The sequence below is a fragment of the Mustela nivalis genome (genome assembly GCF_964662115.1).
Source record: "Mustela nivalis genome assembly, chromosome: 6".
Lineage (NCBI taxonomy): Eukaryota > Metazoa > Chordata > Mammalia > Carnivora > Mustelidae > Mustela > Mustela nivalis.
The window spans coordinates 75,106,640-75,127,318 of record NC_139025.1 but is presented as its reverse complement, the minus strand read 5'-3'; the positions used below and the strand labels follow the sequence as shown (position 1 = coordinate 75,127,318).

The 20,679-nt window shown below is 40.8% G+C and overlaps 1 protein-coding gene across 1 annotated transcript in view; it reads right to left on the bottom strand.

The window, feature by feature from the left end:
• Window positions 1-9,674: 9,674 nt before the first annotated feature.
• The window catches only part of ONECUT1 (one cut homeobox 1), a 43,892-nt gene continuing 32,887 nt past the window's right edge, over window positions 9,675-20,679 (bottom strand). Inside the window, exon 2 of the mRNA XM_082734728.1 lies at window positions 9,675-16,437. Coding sequence (XP_082590854.1) covers window positions 16,145-16,437 — 293 coding nt within the window. The 3' untranslated portion in view covers window positions 9,675-16,144. The remainder of the gene's footprint in view (window positions 16,438-20,679) is intronic.

Here is a 20,679-nt window from a genome sequence, read left to right as displayed (position 1 = left end):
CGTTTTGCGGAAAAGAACCTGGTTGGGTGCTGCCACCTGCTGGCCAAAGCGCATATAACTAAGGAGCTGTGACCAGGAAAATGTTAAAAACCTGAGGTTTCCAAAGCAATGCGCTGTGATGTCACGGGGTTGCTGCTTTTCACATTATTCTGTTAGCAACCTATAAGGCAAAGAAGGAATCCACAACTGACTTTCAGAGAAAAATAACGTGACTTTCAGAGAAAAAAACTTTAGAAATAGCCGCTTAAATCAGAGTTTTTAAACTTTTTATGTTGAAATAATTTGAGAAAAGTGATAAAACAGTACAGAAAGTTCCATTCACCCTTTATCCAGCCTCCCTTAATTTTAACAGCCTATTTGACCATAGTGCCATTATTGAAACTAGAGAACTAATATTGACATGATACTTTTAGGTACATTACAGACCTAATATGATTTTTGAACGTTGATTTTTGAACATCCGCTCGAATGTTCCTTTCCTTGTCCAGGATCTAACTCAGGAGCTTAACTCAGGAGCTTATGTTGTCACGTTTCTTTAGTTTTCTCTGATAGTGACAGGTCCTCTCCACCTTAACATTTTTTTTTTTTAGGTTTTTTTTTTTTAAGATTTTATTTATTTATTTGACAGAGATCACAAGCAGGCAGAGAGGCAGGCAGAGAGAGGAGGAAGCAGGCCCCCTGCTGAGCAGAGAGTCCGATGCGGGGCTCCATCCCAGGACTCTGAGATCATGACCTGAGCCAAAGGCAGCGGCTTAACCCACTGAGCCACCCAGGTGCCCCTCCACCTTAACATTTTTGAAGAGTACTTGTCAGTTATGTTGTATAATGTCTCTCATTTTGTCTGACAATTTCTTACGATTAGATCAAAGAAACATGTTTTTGTCAGCCCATCATATAAGGGGATACATGATGTTAATATGACTTATGAACAGTGATGCTAACTTTTTTTTTTTAAAGAATTTTTTTTAAGTAATCTCTATACCCACTTGGGGTTCAATCTCATGACCCCCAAAATCAAGAGTCACATGTTCTGGGATACCACTGGCTCAGTTGGTTAAGTGTCTGTCTTTGGCTCAGGTCATGATCCCAGGGTACTGGGATGGAGCCCTCGGGGAGCCTGTTTCTCCCTCTGCCTCTCCCCCACTCATGCACACTTGCTCTCTCTGACAAATAAATAAAATATATATATATATATTTTAAGATTTTATTTATTTATTTGACAGAGAGAAATCACAAAGTAGACGGAGAGGCAGGTAGAGAGAGAGGAAGGGAAGCAGGCTCCCTGCTGAGCAGAGAGCCCAATGCGGGACTCGATCCCAGGACCCTGAGATCATGACCTGAGCTGAAGGCAGCGGCTTAACCCACTGAGCCACCCAGGCACCCAAATAAAATTTTTTTTTTTTTTTAAAAGTCACATATTCTGCTCCCTGAGTTAGCCAGGTGACCTCCCCACCACCCATCCCGTGATGCCAACTTGGACTTCTTACTTAAGGAAGTGTCTGTCAGGTTTTTCTGATGTAGAGTTATTATTTTCCTTTTTTAAGTTGATGGGCATCTTGTGCCAAATACTGTGAGATTTTGCACATGTCCTGTTTACCATACTTTCAACTACTGCTATTAGTATTCATCAGTGGTTCTCACTTGGGATTATTACTGTGATTTTGCCTAGCGGGGACTATTACCATCATTCCTACATTTTGAAATTGGAATTCTACTGTAAGGTAGGGCTGTTTCTACCTCCCTTCCTTCCTTCCCTCTCTCTCTCTCTCTCTTTCTTTCTTCCTGCATATTGGTATGTACTCTTGGATATTTATTCTATTCCATAGGTTAGAATCCAATGCTCTCATTTTTTATTTTGTTGTTCATATGGTCCAAGCTTAGGCCTTTTGGGAGCTTTTAAAAGTCTGCTCCTTTGCTCTTTGGCATGTACCATCAGTTTTTAAATAACAACATTACTGAGATACAATTCACCTGCCATAAAATTCGTGCTTTTAAAGTGTACAGTCCCATGGTTTTTAGTTTATTCATAAGATTGTGCAGCATCACTACTACCTAATCCTAGAACATTCCCATCACTCCCAAAAGGAATGTCATGCCTATTAGCAGTCATTCCCTATTTCCCTTTCCCTCGGACCCTGGCAACACTAATGTCTACTTTTCTTTTTTCTATGGACTTGCCTATTGCGGACATTTCATACAGATGAAATCAAAGGGGAGCAGACACTCGAAAATGTGTCACTTTGGCATGTGGTTTATTTGATTATTCTGAGCTGAAGTCAATCAAGACATTGTAATCTCAAGAAAAACTTTCACCTCTCCCTTAACTACTGAAGAGAATTTAGATCCAGGGCCTGACCCAGAGAGAGAGAGCTATCACCACAGACAACTTGTATGTGAAAGACCTATCCGTATGGCAGGATAAACACCTGATTACCAAACATCTGCTCTGTGAATTACCTTCCTCCCCTTGGAAGCCCCAGGTCCATATCCCATTCCTTTGCTCAGGCTGGTGTACGTGTCTTTGCAAACTCACTTGCCTTTGCGTCTCCTACCTTTGGGGCTCCCTTACATTCAAAATTAAATTTCTTTTTCTCCTGTTCGTCTGTTTTATGTTGATTTAATCATGAGACCAGCCAAAGAACTTAGAAGAGGAGAAGGGATACATTTTCTGGCCCTACAGAATCATACGGTATGTGGCCTTTTGTGTCTGGCTTCCTTCCCTTAGTGTCGTGTTTTTGAGGCTCCTACAATTTGTGGCAGGTATCAGTTCCCCATTCCTTTTTGTAGTTGAATATTCTGTAGATACACCTCATTTTGTTTATCTAACGAACACTTAGCTTTTTCCATTTTTTTGGCTCTCATGACTAATGCTGCTATGAACATTCATGTACAGATTTTTGTGTGAACATGGTTTCACTTCTTTCAGTGATATACCTATGAGTGGAATTGTTGCATCAAATGGTAATGCCATGACTAACTTTTGGAGGAATTACCAACTTGCTTCTAAAGTGGCTGCACCTGTTCACATTCCCACGAGTGACATGTGAGGGTTCCGGTTTCTCTACGTCCTCACCAATACTTGTTCTGGTCTTTATCATAGCCATCCTAGTGGGTATAAAGGAATATTTCCTTATGGTTTTGATTCTCATTTCCTTAATGACTAATGATGTTGAGCATCTTTTCATGTAGCCAGTGCATTGGTCTGATGGAAGGAGACTTAATATACAGAAATAGCCTCCCTGGCCCCTCCTTCTGGGGGGCAGAGCTGTATATGACATCCTTAGATGCTATGGAACTGAGAAAGGATGAGGCAATCCTTGAGTTAGGCATAAACTGAGGAGGCACTCAAATGTTTGTCGAGAAGGCACCTGGCATATAAGGTAGAACTGCAGTTAAGGAAACAAAAAATCCTTTCTTATGATCAGATGGCTCCAGGTTGGTCTTAGCTCTTCCCAAAGAATGATAATGTACTGATAACGCAACTTTTCGGGTGCCTCGAGTGTTCTGGGCATATGGCAGGATATCTTCTGAGCCAGTGGGTTGACTGGGCTCAGCTGGGTTATTACTAGGTGGACCAAGGATGCACTGAAGGTACCAAAATTTGAGAACAAATTTTGGAAAGCCTATGATGTTTGATCTATTAAGAAAAGGATTAAAGTGGCTATCACAGGAAAAACAGAATTTGTCTAACTTCCTTCCATGTTCTCCAGGTTTAGTATTGTCTTGAGTTTGAATCCTGCATCAGGGGTATTGTGGGGAGGAGGTGTAGCATAATCTTTTCAGTGCTGTCTGAGGGATTTATCAGAATGTGTTCTAGTGGGAAGAGCCTCTGAGTCTTAATCTCTGATTTTACAAAAGAGGAAACTGAGGCTCAGAGAAGTTAAATCCTTGCTGTACAAAGTGTGGTCTGTGGACCAGCATCACAGCATTGCCTGGAATCTCAGGTCTCACCTTAGACTTACTGACTCTAAATATGCATTTTTAACAAGAACTCTAGGTGATCTGTGTACAAAGTGGTCTGAAAAGCACTGGGTTGAGAGACTTATTGAGAGTCATAGAGACAGCAAAGCCAAAAGTAGGACCCGCCTCCTACCTGCTATGTATTTATGTTTTTGATGTCACAATTTACTTCTTTTTATATTGTGTATTCATTAATAAATTATTATAGCTATACTTATTTTTGATACATTTGCCCTTTAACCTTTATATTAGAGTTAAGTGATTAACACTGCTGTATGACAGCATTAACACATTCTGAATTTGAATATATACTTACCTTCACCATTGTGTTATATATTCTCGTATGTTTTCATGTTACTAACTAGTGCCCTTTCATTCCAGCTTGAAGAACCCCTTTCAGCATTTCTTGTAAGACAGGTCTAGTGCTGATTTTTCTCAGCTTTTGTTTGTCTGGGAAAGTTTTTATTTCTCATTTCTGAAGGACAACTTTGCTGGACAGAGCATTCTTGCTTAGCAGATTTTTTTTCTTTCAGCACTTTGAATATAACATCTCACTGGATCCTGCCCCTCTGGCTGATAGCCTTCTGGGGTTGCCTTGTACATTACTTCTTTTCTTTTTCTTTAAAGATTTTTATTTATTTATTTGACAGACAGAGATCACAAGTAGGCAGAGAGGCAGGCAGAGAGAGAGAGAGAAGGAAACAGGTGCCCTGCTGAGCAGAGAGCCTGACTCGGGGCTCGATCCCAGCACCCTGGGATCATGGATCATGACCTGAGCAGAGGCTTTAACCCATTGAGCCACCCAGGCGCCCCACTTTACTTCTTTTCTCTTGCTGCTTTTAAGTTTCTCTCTTTGCCTTTGATTTTTGATAGTTTTTATTTTATTGTGTCTTGGTGATCTCTTTAAGCTGAATTTGTTTGGTATCTATGAACTTCATGAACTTAGATATCTAAATCTTTTCCCAGATTTGGGAAGTTCTCAGCCATTTTTTCTTTAAATAAGCTTTCTGTCCCCTTCTTCCCCTCTTCTCTTTCTGGAACTCCAATAATTTCCAGATGGTTTCTCTTGATGGTATCCCAAAGATCACACAAGCTTTCCTCATTCTTTTTTCTCTGTTTTCCCTGGATGATTTCAAAAGTTCCTGTCTTCTTTTTTTTTTTTTTTTTTTAAGATTTTATTTATTTATTTGACAGAGAGAGATCACAAGTAGGCAGAATGGCAGGCAGAGAGAGAGGAGGAAGCAGGCTCCCTGCTGAGCAGAGAGCCCGATGCGGGGCTCGATCCCAGGACCCTGAGATCATGACCTGAGCCGAAGGCAGCGGCTTAACCCACTGAGCCACCCAGGCGCCCCAAAAGTTCCTGTCTTCTAAACACACAGATTTTTTTCTTCTGTCTGATCTGTTCTGCTGTTGATGATCTCTACTGCATTTTTCACAGATTTTTTTCTTCTGTCTGATCTGTTCTGCTGTTGATGATCTCTATTGCATTTTTCATTTCATTCATTATATTCAGCTTCAGAATTTCTGCGTGGTTCTTTTTTTTGTAGGGTTTCCATTTCTTTGTTAAACTTCTCATTTTGTTCATGTATTATTTTCCTGATTACACTGAATTGTTTTTCTATGTTTTCTTACAGCTTCCTAAAAACAGCTATTTAAAATTCTGTCTTGGGTAAATTGCAGATCTCCATGTCTTTGCAGTAGGTTACTGGAGATTTATTGATCCTTTGATGATGTCCTGTTTCCTTGAATTTTCTTCTCCCTTTAAGTCTGACATTGTTGCCTTCAGATTTAAAGTTGCAGTACCCCCTCCAGTCTTTACTGAATAACTGGGAGAGAAAAACCTTCCCTAAGCTCTGCTAGAGATTTTGAGGTTTTCTCCATCTTCTGTGGATACACCTGCTCCATGCTTCTTGCTTCCTCATGTGGCAGAATTCTTGGGCTCTGTGCTCTCTCTTTATCCATCAGCATAGAAGGCTGAGTGCTGATAGCCTCCCTTTTGCTTCCTCAAGGGTGGTTGCTAGAGCTCAAGTTTGTGGTCTCACCCTGAATCAGAGATTTGGGCTGGTGCAGGCCTTCTGTGAGGGCTCCCTAACCATCTGCCAAAGCTCTCTCTCATCTCTGCTGGGGCCACAGGTAGGGAACTGGCCATAGGGTGTGTATAAGAGTGAAGGAGTAAGACTCGAAGGGTGCTGGGGGTGCCTGTGGCCAGCTTGGGGGGGGGGGTGTCTGTAGTTGAAGCATTCCCTAGTAGATCATGGATGAGCTCCTTGATGGAGTCCATGACATGTTTATTAGGATATGGCCCTTTAGTGCCCTCTGAGAGTCCTGTTACTGTGCCAGCCACCTTCCTGTCCCCTAGTGGTGAGCTTACAATTCACTACTCTAGATGGGGTGAAAAAAAAATGGGCTTCTTTGGCGTCCTACACAACTGAGGAAGCTGGGTGCTCACTCACTTGGTTTCACTTTCCACTGTGGAAGAAATCATGCACTAAGGTCTGTCATGGAGAAAGGGTAACGTAGGTGAGGTCAAACTGTTCCTCTTACCCTCTCCGATGCATCCAAATTCATATATATTTTTCTTTTCTTTTTTTTCTTTTCTTTTCTTTTCTCTCCAGTGGTGTTCTGGAACCTCAGCTGCACTCCTGGACTTTCACAGAAGATTTCTTGTTCATGGGTAATTGTCTAAGATAATGTTCTCCAGGGCTTCCTGGGCCATGGGCAAAAGGCACTGGAGTCAGTTCCTGGTCCATTGCAGGGTCCACAACTGGAACTGAGGTCTGTATGTTTACTACCCTGTAAGGGTTGGCAAGACTTCTCCTGAGTCCCTTGGCATATAGTGCTGGATCCCATAGCTCCCAGGAAGGCAGTTGTGATCTAGGGTGGATACCAAGTTGTTGATGGGGGGTAGGGGCAAGGAACATCTTATTTGGCCAACTTACTGATGTCATTCCCTGGGTGTCAGTTTTCAACAGCTGTTTTCTTAGATTGCTTGTTAAGAAAAGATGCCATATCCTATGATTGAAATCCATGTTGTTTTGGAGATTTGGCTTTTGAGATCTAACCATCTCCCCAGCAAAATGAAAAATCTTAAAGAAGAAGCCAAAGACAAAAATACTCCTGCTTAATGTTTTCTAAGGAATTGGCTGATGTCATAAACACTATGTGGTCCCGACCATGGCAGCTTAACTAAAATTCAAGGAGGGGGAAGTCAATGACCTCGGTGTGGAGACTTCTAGTGGTAATATATTAGGGGGTTGGTGGTGGGAGTAAAGTTTTAAACACCCGAAAGGAGAATAAGATGAATCCTTTCCCATCACCTCCTTCATGTTCATGAACATACAGAATGCATCATGTTTCCATGAATGGAGTCCCTGAAAGTAAGGACCCTGCCTAGTAGGGTGGAAATACAGAAAACTTTGGAAATAACTGAAACTGATTATATTTTATAGATATTTATTTGCCATCTGCACTCAGTATGTACACTATTTTCAGCATTTTAATGAAATAGAAGAAAAACACTGACCCCATCTGGAAGACTTCCAATTTCCTTCTGGCTTCCCTTCCCCTGGGCTTCATTTACAAGATCTTCCACAGGTGCTCCTAGTCCCTCTAGGTCCTCCCTGTGAAGCTTTCCAAATCTACCCAAACTAGCTCCACTCTGCCAAAGACTCTTAATAGTTGAATTTCAGGAGATACTGTTTGGGATGCCTCTAAGGAGTCTCTTCCTCTTTGTCAGGGTCAGCGCCCATTTGCCATTCAAAAATTTCTTCTAGACAGGTGCACTCTAAACAGTAGTTGTTTTTCTTTCCTTTCTGGTGTCCTGGTACTTAGGTGTTAAACTGGATATCTTTTCAGGGTCAACCCACTGGACCACTTGGCAAAGCCCATTTCACATTTTATTCTACATCTTTGTTGCATAGCCCCTAATTTTAGAGAACATAAAGTAATTGCTAAAACATGCCAAGAAAACAGTCCTACTCTTATACTGAAAAAACCGGAAAACCTAACTTAGAAGTTCAGTTTATTTAACTAGAAAAAAATCTGCATTTTAAGATATTTAGCAATAATAAAAATAACTTAGATATATCAAGGATTTGACATATGCCAGACACTATACTAAGCTTTATTTACTTTTAATTTCCTATCCTCACAGCAACCCTGTAATATAGATACTTATCTCCATTTGTTAGATGAGGAAACTGAAATTTAGGAAAGTTAAATCCTTAAAGAATGTGCCCAAGGTCACAGATCTAGTGATCAGCACAGCAGGAATTCCAGAACTAGTTTCCTTTTTCCCTGAACCGGTCCTCTTGATCAATCACTACACTCTATTAAAGAAAAAAGATCCTAATTTCTCAGTCTTCCCCTAGCTCCTGAGCGACACACACACACACACACACACACACACACAGTATTTTACTGGTGAGGACTTTTAAAGGCCATTCTCTCTAATAACAATTTTTATTTCTTCTGAAAGTCAATCAGGTTAATATAAATGGCTAACATCTACAAATAGAATGTCCCACTTCCATTTAAAAACAGCCTCCTGCGGCACCTGGCCGGCTTAGTCAGTGGGGCATGGGACTCTTGATCTCGGCGTTATAAGTTTGGGCTCCACAGTGGGTGTAGAGATTACTTAGAAATGAGATATTAAAATAAATAAATAAATAAATAAATAAATAAATAAATAAGCAGCTTCCTGTTCCACTGAGGAACATCATTTTCTTTTTTCTCTTGTGATAATCCTTTAAAGCAGGACACTGGCTTGAGTTCTCAAACACGCCCCACTCTCAGATTCATCCTTCCTCCAGAGAAAATCCATCAGCTACTTGCTGATAATTGCGGAGAATAAAAACAAAAGAAGGCAAGAATTGTCTAAATTTAAAGTGCTGGAAAATCCAACATTTTATTTTACTACATTTTGGTGACTACATAAATGCTGAAACATTTTAACACTGAAAAGCATGATGGCGTCATCACTTGCTTTTTTTTCTTTTTTTCTTTTTTGCTTAGCAAACACAGCAGATGATATTGCACGGCATAAAGTGAGAACAGTAGCGAAGCTTAAAAAAAATGAAAGAAACCTTAATGCAGTACAGGAGATACTCATAAACCAGAATAATGCCTAATGCATTACACTTTTTTGTTGCTACACACAAAAATACAGAAGAAGCATTGGACAGAGAGAAGGAGAGAGAGAGAGAGACAAAATATTAGCGAACAACCATAACTGGGTACAATAATCATTTAGTCTGAAATGTAGATGCAACGTAGAAACTACCACTGCTTTCTAATTGACAAAGAAAATGACAGCAACATTTGTCTTTTATCAAAAATCTTCTAAGCCCCTCATGGTTAGGTTTTAAAATTAATTATTTAATTATGTATTTACCTTTTTTTTTTTTTTTTTTTTTCATTGCTAAGGAAGAACTCCCTCTGCTCTTGGAAGATTTTCTACTCTACTGATCTTTTTAAAATTTAAGTTTTAATTTTTTTTTTTTTTACCTGATGATTGTCTTAGGCACCCTCCTTACATAATAAACCATCAAGCTAACTTGAACAGGGAAACTGAGTCACACTCAAAGGATAGCTAAGGTCAAAAATGTACTAAAAATAGAAGGGGAGGAAGGGACAGGTCTAAGTGAGTGACAGATGGGCTACCTTCTGAAGGGACAAGAAACACAGGAAGATATGAAGACAACTACCCAAGCAAGTGGAAGACAATGTTTGAAAGTTTATTTTGTTAAAAAATACTTGTCACTTGGTTCAGATGGCAAATCTAAAATGAGCCCACAATGATTATGTAATAAATGCAGAACATACCACAAAAAAAAAAAAAAAAAAACTAACACAGAAACAGAAAATATGACCTTGTGAATCCAACTCTGTTCAGCGTTTCATTGCTGATGGTAAAAGTCTACTTCCTCAACCATTTTCCTGGGCTTTCCATAACTCGCTGCTCAGCATTTGTATTAAAAACAATAACTAGTCAATGCTCGCCAATCATCCTGCAGCTCAGAGCAGATTTATTTCCCTACTAACATACGTAACAAGTATAAAAATGTTTCTAAGAAAATGGAACATTTGACCCAAAGTCTAAGCCCTCCCTTTCTTTCCCCACCCCTAAGACCCCTGCAAAAGAAAATAAGATAAAATCCTTGTATTGAGAGGAAACGTATTTACATCTGTGGATTTATGCCATGGAGTTGAAGCAACTTATTTCAGCAATGTAAAACAAAGCAGTGGTCACCGGCATTTCTGAGGATGCCCCTAGCTGGCTGAGAATTATGTCTGTGTGCTGACCTAAAGCAGGACCGAGTATCTGAACAGGCTCGATTCTGGGAGCCTGGGGTAGGGCCCATCTCTGGTGTGGACAAGAGAAGTAGTGGGAAGACGAAGAGTGATAAGAGACCAACTCTAACAGGGCTAGGGGACATTCACTTGGGACTCTTGCCCTTTTGGTTGGGGCGGGGGTGGGGGGAGGCGGTGTTGGGGGAAATTTTAGGTAGCACATTACAAGAAACATATGTGGAGAGGAACATGTAACTGTGAAGCATTTTCCTTGATAACTGGGGCCAAGCAATCAAATGTTGCTTCTTCTATGGGTTGCCAGCCAGGCGGGGAGATGGGCCAGCTGTCTCTCAGCCTTGACTTTCTCTTAGGGCATGAAGCCATTATACTTTCCTTGGCTCTGCAGGAGGAACTGCCCTTCTGACCTGCCTTGAAGCAGTTCAGAAACCTGGTGAAACTTCAGAGGATTTCCAAATTCAAGTTAGCTTGCCTCTTTTGAGTTTTTTTTCACACCCTTTACTTCTCATACCCGTGTGAATGATTTAAAAAAAAAAAAAAAAGTAGCAAAGTATCTCACAAATGCCGGTGCTTTGAAACATGAAACAACTCTTAAATTCTTTGGAATTTCAGGTCTAACCTGCAAAATAATCTTTCTTTAAAAAATTAATAAATTAAAAGAACACAAATAAATGCCTTTCTCCTTTCTAAGGGACAAAAAGGTCTACCTTGAAACACTCATTTTGGCATGTACAAGTTTTGTAAGGGGGGATCCTGGCAGTGTTCACAACACACACTGAAGTGCGTGCTAAGAAAAAGCTAAAGATACACCCTGCAGTTAAGAGAAGCTCTTGCCTTCAGCTTATCTTAGCATCAAGAACAAAAAGATTGTAACGTAAAGCTTTGGCCATTTCAATTCTACTATATACACCATAAAAACTACACAGTCATAAATTAAAGCAGTGATTAAATAAGCTCATATAAAATGTAATTAAATTAAAAAAATCACAGCACATTATAGAGAAAAATAGGAACCAGTTTCACAAAAAGGAGATTATATATATATATATTTTTTTACCCTGTGGAAACAAATTTACTACGAAACACAAAAACTTCATAAGTAACCATCAAAATGAGAATCATTTCTTATTCCATTCTTGCATTTTTACACAACCCTTAACCCACCTGGGGGAACATTTATGGAAATTAAGTCTTCCTTGAGCAACAGAGCAGTTCTGCCAAGAAAATAAACCCCAAACCGAAGGGGGGGGGCCGGGGACATCCCAAACATACAAACTACAAAATAAATAAGAATTATAAAGTTTTTTTTTAAAAGTAACCTTAACAATTATCAAACTAGTAAGTTCTGCCTTATCACATAGACTCTCTATACAACATAACCCTAAAACTTTATTACTATGAGGTATTTGGAGGAATTGGTAAAAGTGATGCACGGCCTGCCTGGTGAAGGGACTCGGTGAAGTTGGGGAACCTCGAGAGGGAACGAGGAGGAGGAGCTTTGGTTTATCAGCAAGAAATTGGGGGGGGGTAAAGTCATCCTTTGGTATCAAAGAAAGTTTCATTGCATGGTTGCACGGAAAAAGCACCACGGTGAATAATTATTCCTTTTTTTTTTTTTTCATTAGTGGCCTTTCTAAGAGGCTGAGGTATTCAAAGAGTATAAGGTGAGAGGTCAACAGCGGTTTAACACTTTGGTTCAAGCAAGGCACTCGTCCTAGGAGTTTACAAAGTTTGCAACATGTTTGCCTAGAGATTTACAAGTAGAACTAGCAGTAGTAAGAGTAGTATTTCCTAATATTGTTGTTATCATTTCGTATCATTATTATTAAGAATGAAGACAAGTTTACACACTGAGTGAAGACTGAGAAAGGGAGGGGAGGTGGGGAGGGGGAAAAGGTGGAGTTCCCTCTGCAGACCAAGGCCGTGCATGAACATATCTTTGGTATTCTTTGGTATCATCAATGTGATTAAAATCACCAATGGAAATCGAGTGAGGTAGCGTCTTTGGTTCACACTATAAATAGTAGATTTTTACACTTTTTTTTCTTTTTTTTTTCCTTTTTTTCCTTTTTTTTTCCTTTTTTTTAACACGTGGAAGTAGCTATTTCTTACCTTCTGCTTCTTTGTCCTTACTATTTAGGAAATAGTTACCAAATGTACTGTAAAGCTAACCACACCACAAGAATAATCCAGAAGGCCAATCGCATCTCAAAATGGCCTCTGGTGTTTGAATGCACCCTAAACAACTAGATAGGAAAGGGAGAAGTGCTTTCTCTTTGTTTGCTAAATGCATAGTTTTCATCCTTTATGTACAAAGAAGGGAGGACCTTTCTTAGGGAAAATGCCTTTAGAGTTCATGTGAAAATGTCCTAGGACTCTTTGGTATAGCGAAGTTTGCATTTAACCTGCAAAGACGGATCATTCACCTGGGGTAGCCATGGGAGTGGCAGGAGTCCAAAAGTAGCGCAGTACTTTCATTTTTGTCCTGGAAAAGTAATTATGCTTTTTTGGGGGGCAGAGTGAGTGACATGTTCAGTTGGAATGTCTGAATTCCTCCACATGCTCTCTGTGTTTGGGGATCTATGCCAGCTGCTTCCATTAGTTCCTGACATCCAGACCTCATTTACCTGAAGACTTACTGAAATCTGGGCTCTTGGGAGTGTCCAGACTTCACATCTCCCACTCTCTCTCTCTCTCTGCCCCCTTTCAGGGAAGCTTCTGGTCACGAGAGGTCCTGAATGATGGATGGTCAAAAATAGTCTAACTTCCTCTACCAAAAAACCCCCAAAACATGTGAGTGTAGCGCTGGAATCAACAAACATACAAATGAAAGACTGAGGTACCTTTTTGGGTGAATTTTGCGAAAGGACTGAGAAATAATGGGTGAGCAAATGGCACGTGATCTGCTCCACTGAATGTGGTAGGTTACGAAACCTGAGCTGGAAATCAATGCTACATGCCAAGTCAGAAGCAATCATCGGTCATGTACGACGTAACGAGTGTATTGCTCATGAGAAGCTGAGTTTGTCTATTATGATTTTGAAAAGCAAAGTTTGTGAGTATGCTTGAACGGTCTAGTAAAAAAATTGCTTTTCAGGCTCTGATTTGTGCATCTGCTTATGAGAAAATATATCTCTAGGCCCTGAAATTGTGTAATGGGTGCAAATTCAATGCTGGTATGAAAATTATCTTTGGTGTTAGCAAATAGGATCACTGGATTATTTTCAAAAAACCATAATGATGGGAATATTAGAAATGTAGCAATATTCTTTGAGGCTGTGTCTGCACAGTACCAAAATAATTGGTCAGAAATGTAAAATGCAATTAGATTAATCTGAAGGGGCAATATAGCAAAAACAAAACAAAAAAACATGGTGTTATAATTCAACTTTTGTTTTTCCTGGGGTGCTGAATTTGGTAAGATTGTGTGTAGACACAGCTTGAGTTTCCCTGAATTTAAAATTCTCGTGTTTTAAATAAATAAGGCTTTCCTCCCTCCTAAATTATAAATATATAGCTGTACTCCTGGCCCCCTCCATTCTGGAGTGAGGCAAAAAGTTAATCATTTTTCTCCTTTTGGTTTATGTCATTGACAAGATTATATGTTAAGCAAATCTCTAGGGAAGGCCATTGAAATGGTCTCTTTAGTAGCTGAAGTGTAATTGTGCCATGTTTGGAAGGGAAAATTTTAAGCTGGAATTTGGTGTGAGATTAAAACAAATACTAAGACAAAATGTGTCAAGGCAAATGCGCTGTTTCATTAAAAGAGAAGCATGTGTTGGCTTGCTTTTCTCATTCTATAGCAGATATGAAGGACAGCCAGATGGCTTGTAGGTATAGCTTTATCTTTCCAGGTGTCTGTCTCTTCTAGACCTAGACAAGATGCTCAGATTTGACCTTAGGGGGTTAGGTTTTTGTGTCAAGATGGTTCAAATTCTTTTTAACATTTTAATGACTCTCAATCAACAACTTGTTGTGGAGATTACATTTCATTTTATATTTCTAATTAGGTGTGGTAATTAACCAAGAGCACCCAATTCTTTACCTAATAGTACAAAGGGATCCTCTGCTATGAAAAGTTATAATTCATTGGCATTCAGAGAGAATTTTTCTGGGAAGCAAGTGATTCACTTGGGTACTACTACTATAACTGTGTCAGCTTTTTTTCTTCCCCCTTGATTTCTCCAGCTGCGGTTAAGTGATTTGGAATAATAGAAATTGAAAATTTTGTATTTAGAAGCTCAGGTCTAGGGTTCTATCTGTCTCCGTTAGAGAGTGAACTCCATGTCATAAAATTTCCAGCTTAATGCAGTAGCAAGAAAGAATGTAGTACACTTTGGAGGCTATGCTTAGTGAAATAAATAGCTTTGTGCCTAGACAACCTAAAATCTTCCACTAGAACTCTGGTGTTTTCTACGCTGTTCCACCATTTCTCAGTTGGATCTGCTATTTCTAGTGATGTCCAAGTCACACGGTATATGTGATTGGCAATGAAATCAATTTGGCTACAAATACTGGATAGTTCGTTTTAATAATAATGTTGGTCTGCTCACTTTGTGTGTTTGCAGAGTATTTTAAAAAGGTATTTGGTGTCAAATGCAAAAAGCAACTTTAAGTCAAATTAATCTAAATGTGATATCCTTTATTCAGTGGTCTTTTACTAAAAAAGCATTACTTAGAACAAATTTTCTAATTTAATTACTTGCTCTGCTAAACTTAGTTTTCTAATTTACAAATGGGTCCTACTATGGAAGAATCCCCAGGTTTTCTCAGCTATAAACAGATTATGGCATCATGTCTACGTGTCTACTTAAGTGTCATTTACGGATCCCGCAAGGGAGTGTGCCATCTGGCTGTACCTGTCCACTACACTGACCTCTCTCTTATGATATTAATTGCTTCCCTGAAGCTACATTCTTTCTTGCCAGTTCTGAAAACTAATATTTCAAATGCGTCAAGAGTCATAAATAATAGTCATGATCCTATGTGGCATGTGTATTACAGCTAGATCAGTTCATACGTATAACTTTACATAGTATCTTGTGTAAAAATAGCTTTGGTTATTAAAATCATTGCAATAAAATACCTGCACTATAATATTAAGTGTGTTCTTTGGTACCTAGGTGATTTTTTTTTTTTAATGGATGGACTCTTGTTTCATTTCTTAAAAAATATCTGAATATTCCTTAACAAACAAAGAGAATGCACTGGTTTAGGTGTCATTCAAATTTTCTTTGCTGGGTTTGAATCTGCATTTAGGTTGTGGGCCTGGCAGGTTCAAACGCTAGGCTAGATGAGCGAAATCACACTCCTATCCAATTAACTCAGACAACCCCACACTATGTTGGTTGCACCCCTATAGCACAACCCTTCCTGAAGACCAGCCCTGCCTAAGTCCATAACCACTGGTGGTGTGTGCATGTGTGTATGTGTGTGTGTGTGTGTGTGTGTGTGTATGTATGCACTCACGTACCCACACACAGTACTGAGACACCATACACCTTCGAGGCATGGTGGAACAGATGAGAAAGTCTGGTCTTAAGAGAGGTCCACTCAATGGCTCAAAATCACTATGCTCCAAACCACGAAACAGCCAAGCACAGCGAGAATGATCATGGATTGAAGATGTGAGATCCAGTGGTGCTTTCCTGCTCATGGTTTTTCTTGCCAAGTCGTTGCCCCGCTGAAGTGTGTGTCTCCGAACAAAGTCAGAATGCAGGTGAGCTAAGTCTTTGGTTTCTTTGGACTATAAATAACACTTTTTTTTTTCTTCAAATATTTCTAAGTATAAACCTGCTATCTTGAGGTCCTGGTCTTTTAAAAATTTTTTTTTATTTAAAGCTTTTCCACCGAGGTTTAGTTTGTGGTTATTCCTTCATGCTTTGGTACAAGTGCTTGATGAAGAAGATGAGTTGCCTGAATTGGAGCTGCCCTCGTCCTGCCACTTGTCCAGACTCCTCCTCCTCGCGTTCATGAAGAAATTGCTGACGGTGCTCAGCTCCAACCCCAGCTGCTGGGAAATAGTGATTTGCAATTCTTTGGATGGGCGCTTATTTTCCTTGAATATTGCATGTAGAGTTCGACGCTGAACATCTGTGAAGACCAACCTGGGCTTTTTGGGTGTGTTGCCTCTATCCTTCCCATGTTCTTGTTCTTTCCTTTTGCATGCTGTAAAAAAAATCACAGTGGATGTTAGAACAAATTGCCCAGGAGATTCAAGAGTAGAAAGGCAGAGCCAGTAACATTTGTTTGCCATTACTCACGGACCACTTTGTGGTTGCTGAGCTCTAATATTAGTACCATGGTGGGATGAGAGGCAAGCGTGATATAAAGATGGAGAGTTTGGAGGAGAGGGGGTTCTGTGAGTCTTGGGTGTGGGTCCTGGCTTTGTAAGCATCTGCTGTTTGTCCATCGTGAGTGGTAAACCAATGAACTCCATCTTGGCCTCAGATACTTCGTCTGCAGAAGATAGAGTTCTGGCAAAACAAACTTGCTGCTTGAATTTTTATATCACCTTCTGCAAAATGGTTATAAGAATAATAGGCCACCTTGGTTAAGTTTCTGCTTTCAGCTCAGGTCATGGTCCTAGCATCAGGGTCCTTGTTCAGCAGGAAGCCTGCTTCTCCCTCTGCCTGCCACTCCCCCTGCTATGCTCTCTCTGTCTCTGACAAAAAAATAAAAACAAATAAAAAATTTGGGTTGTGGTAAGGATGTATGAAATAGTGCACGCAAAATTTATGTTAACTGAAATGCTTTACACATGCAAAATCTTTTTTTTTAAAGATTTTATTTATTTATTTGATAGAGAGAGATCACAAGTAGATGGAGAGGCAGGCAGAGAGAGAGAGAGAGAGAAGCAGGCTCCCCGCTGAGCAGAGAGCCCAATGCGGAACTCGATCCCAGGACCCTGAGATCATGACCCGAGCCGAAGGCAGCAGCTTAACCCACTGAGCCACCCAGGCGCCCCTACATGCAAAATCTTATTAGCCAGAAGTGGCTGTATGCTTCAAAGGGTTTATAGTCTGCTCCTGGTAGAATACTAAGAGCCTAAGAGTCTGAAAACAATATAAAAAGGAATCGCATTTGTTCTCCTTCTGATCTTTTTTGTTTCGCAGGCAACTCCGTATGTAAGGAAACTGTAGATAGCATGCTGTCATACCGGTACATCAAACAGTCTCCAATGTTAGGGAGTGTACACTTGGGGCTTGGAGACCAGAGACCACTCCCAATTCCCCCATCAATCAATCTCTATGGCCATCTCGAAATAACCATATAATCTATGTAAAAATGATGCTCTGGTTATGCTAATGCAACTTAAGACAAAGCGCCTGTGTCCTGACTCCAATCAGATTGCTGCCTTTCATCATCCTACACAGGCACTGTGGAGCAGCCAGTACTATCTTCATTTCTGGCCGGCTATACTCTGACGTGAGCTCCAGTCCCAGTGAGAGGCAGATGGGGCATCTTCTTAGTTGAGGTAGAGACTGTTACTCTTCCTTCCATCCATCTTCCACCTCCCTCTCTCTTCCTCCCACTCTTTCTTCCTTCTTTCCTCTCTCCCTCTTTCTCCCCCCCCTTCCCTTCTTCCTCTCTCTCTCGCCCTTCCCCGCCTCCCCCTTCCTTCCTTCTTTCCCTTCCTTCCTTCTCTTCCTTTCTTGGCCTGAGTGATAAAACAGCCTTTACTGTAGTAGTAACACTGATACAGATGTTCTATTCTGGATCAGGACTACCCCCACCTTGCCCCACCCTACCCCTTGGTCCTCATCAATGTGGAACTTTGGAGAGGAGGGGCAGAATCCCTAAACAGAGCTGGAGAGGGGCAAGTGGGAATGGTGAATGCAGGGGTCACCTGGAACCAAAGGTTCAGCAGGGTCAAGATGCTTGAATCCTCTGTCCTGATGGAGGCTGGGAATATTTGCGTCCTGGGTTCAAGATTTGACAATGCCCTGACCTGCGTTCAAAGCTGGGGTGGGGTGTGGAAAAGCCTTAGTCCAGGGTTCAAGAGAATGCCTTGGTCCCAGATTCCAGCTTTGGGGCTGAGCATGGGAGATGGATAGGTCCCAGGTTAGGGGTGGGGGAATATCCCTGGGTCCAGAGTTTGAGGTTGACCCTGGATGCTCTGGTCTCCAAGCCCCAAGTTCAGGACTGGGCTAGAGTTTGGTCCCTTATGTAATGGGGGTCAGGTAGGAGGGATATCCTCTGCTCCACCTCCAGCCTCTTTGTATTCCAGGCTTTCAGTGTCTTACTAGACGGTGGTTCATTGGCTCTGCGTAGATGCAGTCTCTGTGCTCTCCTCACCTAGCCGTGCTCCCCTGTAGGCCCCTATCTTTCATTCTTAATTGTTCCTGGATTTTAGAGTTTACCTAGGGCCTTGGCTCAGTAGTCAGATCAGCTGAAAAGCTAATGAAAGAAGGCTGAAGAAGACTCCAGGCTTTGGAGTCCAATCTAGGGGTCTCCAATTTTTTTTAAACCATGTGCTACTTAGTAAAAAAATGTTTTTAGTGTATACTTCCTAACATTATTTATTTATAAATTAAATATATGTGCTACCCTACTACTATATGATGTACATTACAAAATATAAAAATTTTGGAAAGGAGAAAAATAAAAATAGACACAGAAATTCTCTTCTACAGATGAATTCCTTTGCCTAGGCCCTAGCATGCATTTACCACAACCAAAGTATCACTGGTCCAATTCCAATCATAGGGAACTATGAGGGCAAGAATTTCAGAATGGAAACGAAGGGAAAGCTCAATCGTAAAAGAGAGATCTTGAGGCCAGTCATACCATACGGTACCTTTTATAACAAATCCTGTAGGTCACTGGCTATCTCCCTTTTCAACATGAGAGACAGCATCAACATAATGGGAAGTATTGTATTAAATGCTCAATCCCTCAGAGCATTGAGCTACCTGTATGGAACCAGCTGAATTTCCCCAAACAGAATCCCTGCCCGTGGGGACTGAGAGTCCTCAATGGGCAACTAGATTAAGTCTCCAAAAGAACAGCTGAGTAGATGGAAGGCACCTCTAGTTAGTCTGAATTAGCCCATGTAGACCAGCTTTATACAATACTGATGTACATGGCTGATGGATTCATTCCTTCATCTTCACAAGTGAATATGACATAGGCTTTGCTCTAAAGGAAGTCAGTCTAATGATCAGAGAAGTAAATGACTGTATCTATATAAAGAATATACAGGATTATTACTCCTGCATGAGGATATTAAAGAAGGTATCATAGAGGAGGGGGTGCTTACAGGGGGCCTGAAAGGGTGAGTAGGAGTTTGCTAACGAGAGACATGGGACAAACTCATGCCCAGCATGGGGAGCAGTGCTCATGAAGGACTGATAAATGTTAGTAGACAAAGATCACAACTAAATTATCTTGTTGGTAAGGAGCATTACTGAAAGATTTTGAGAAGGGGTAGAGTGTGATTAAATTTGGGTCTAGAAAGACCCCTCTGGTGGTGGTGTGGAGATAAAATGGAAAGCAGTAAGATTAGGGACAAGGATGCTGTTACCATCCCAATTCCCTCAGAAGTGAGGCACTCATTCCTCCACCTGCTGCAAGAGTTGGTGGCTGGTGGCCCTCAGCTGAGGGCCATTCTGGGAATTGCCCTGGGGGTGGGGTGGGAGGCTGCCTATATCCAGTGGGGGGTGAGGGGAGTAGGGGAATGCACCCCTCCCCAACCCCTTGCATCATGTTGGGACAATTCTAAGGGATCACCCAGTTCTATAGCACCCCACAGAATTAGTTGAGCTTATTATGGCCACTATCAAAGTTCCACTTCTTCAGCCTGGTCTTTCATCCTCTACTCCCTCAAAAGGGACTATTGTCCATAGCTCCCTCGGATACTCTGGCTACATGCAAGTCTCAGAAACCCAGAGTCTGTTTCCCAGAAAATCTGACCTAAGAAAACCAGCATAGTGAGGACCTCAAATTAGACAATGACAGTTGGGGGTGGAATATGGGATCAAATTCAAGAGCTCCTTAGAAGACAGAATCAGGAGGACTTAATGACAACTTGGCTGAGAGGGTAGAATTCTGAACGAGTCCCAGATTTCTGATTGGAAGGTGGTAATGAGGCCATCAGGGAATGCAGATGGAGAAAAGAATTTTATGAGGACAGTAATCACTTCTATGTGGGACAAATTGCATTTGAAGTGCTTGTTGGACATTCCGTTAAAGATCTTCAATAGGTGGTTGTCCAGCAGACAGCACAATATATGGGCCCTAGAGCTCTTGGGTTAGGGGGAAGGGAGGTCTGGGCTAGGACTATAGACTGGGAAGTCATTAGAGCTCTAGATGGTAAATTACACAATATACTTATGGAAATGTAAGTAATTGAGCAACAGGTGCAGACTGAACTTATTTATTATTTAAAAGACAGAGCTAAGGGAAATC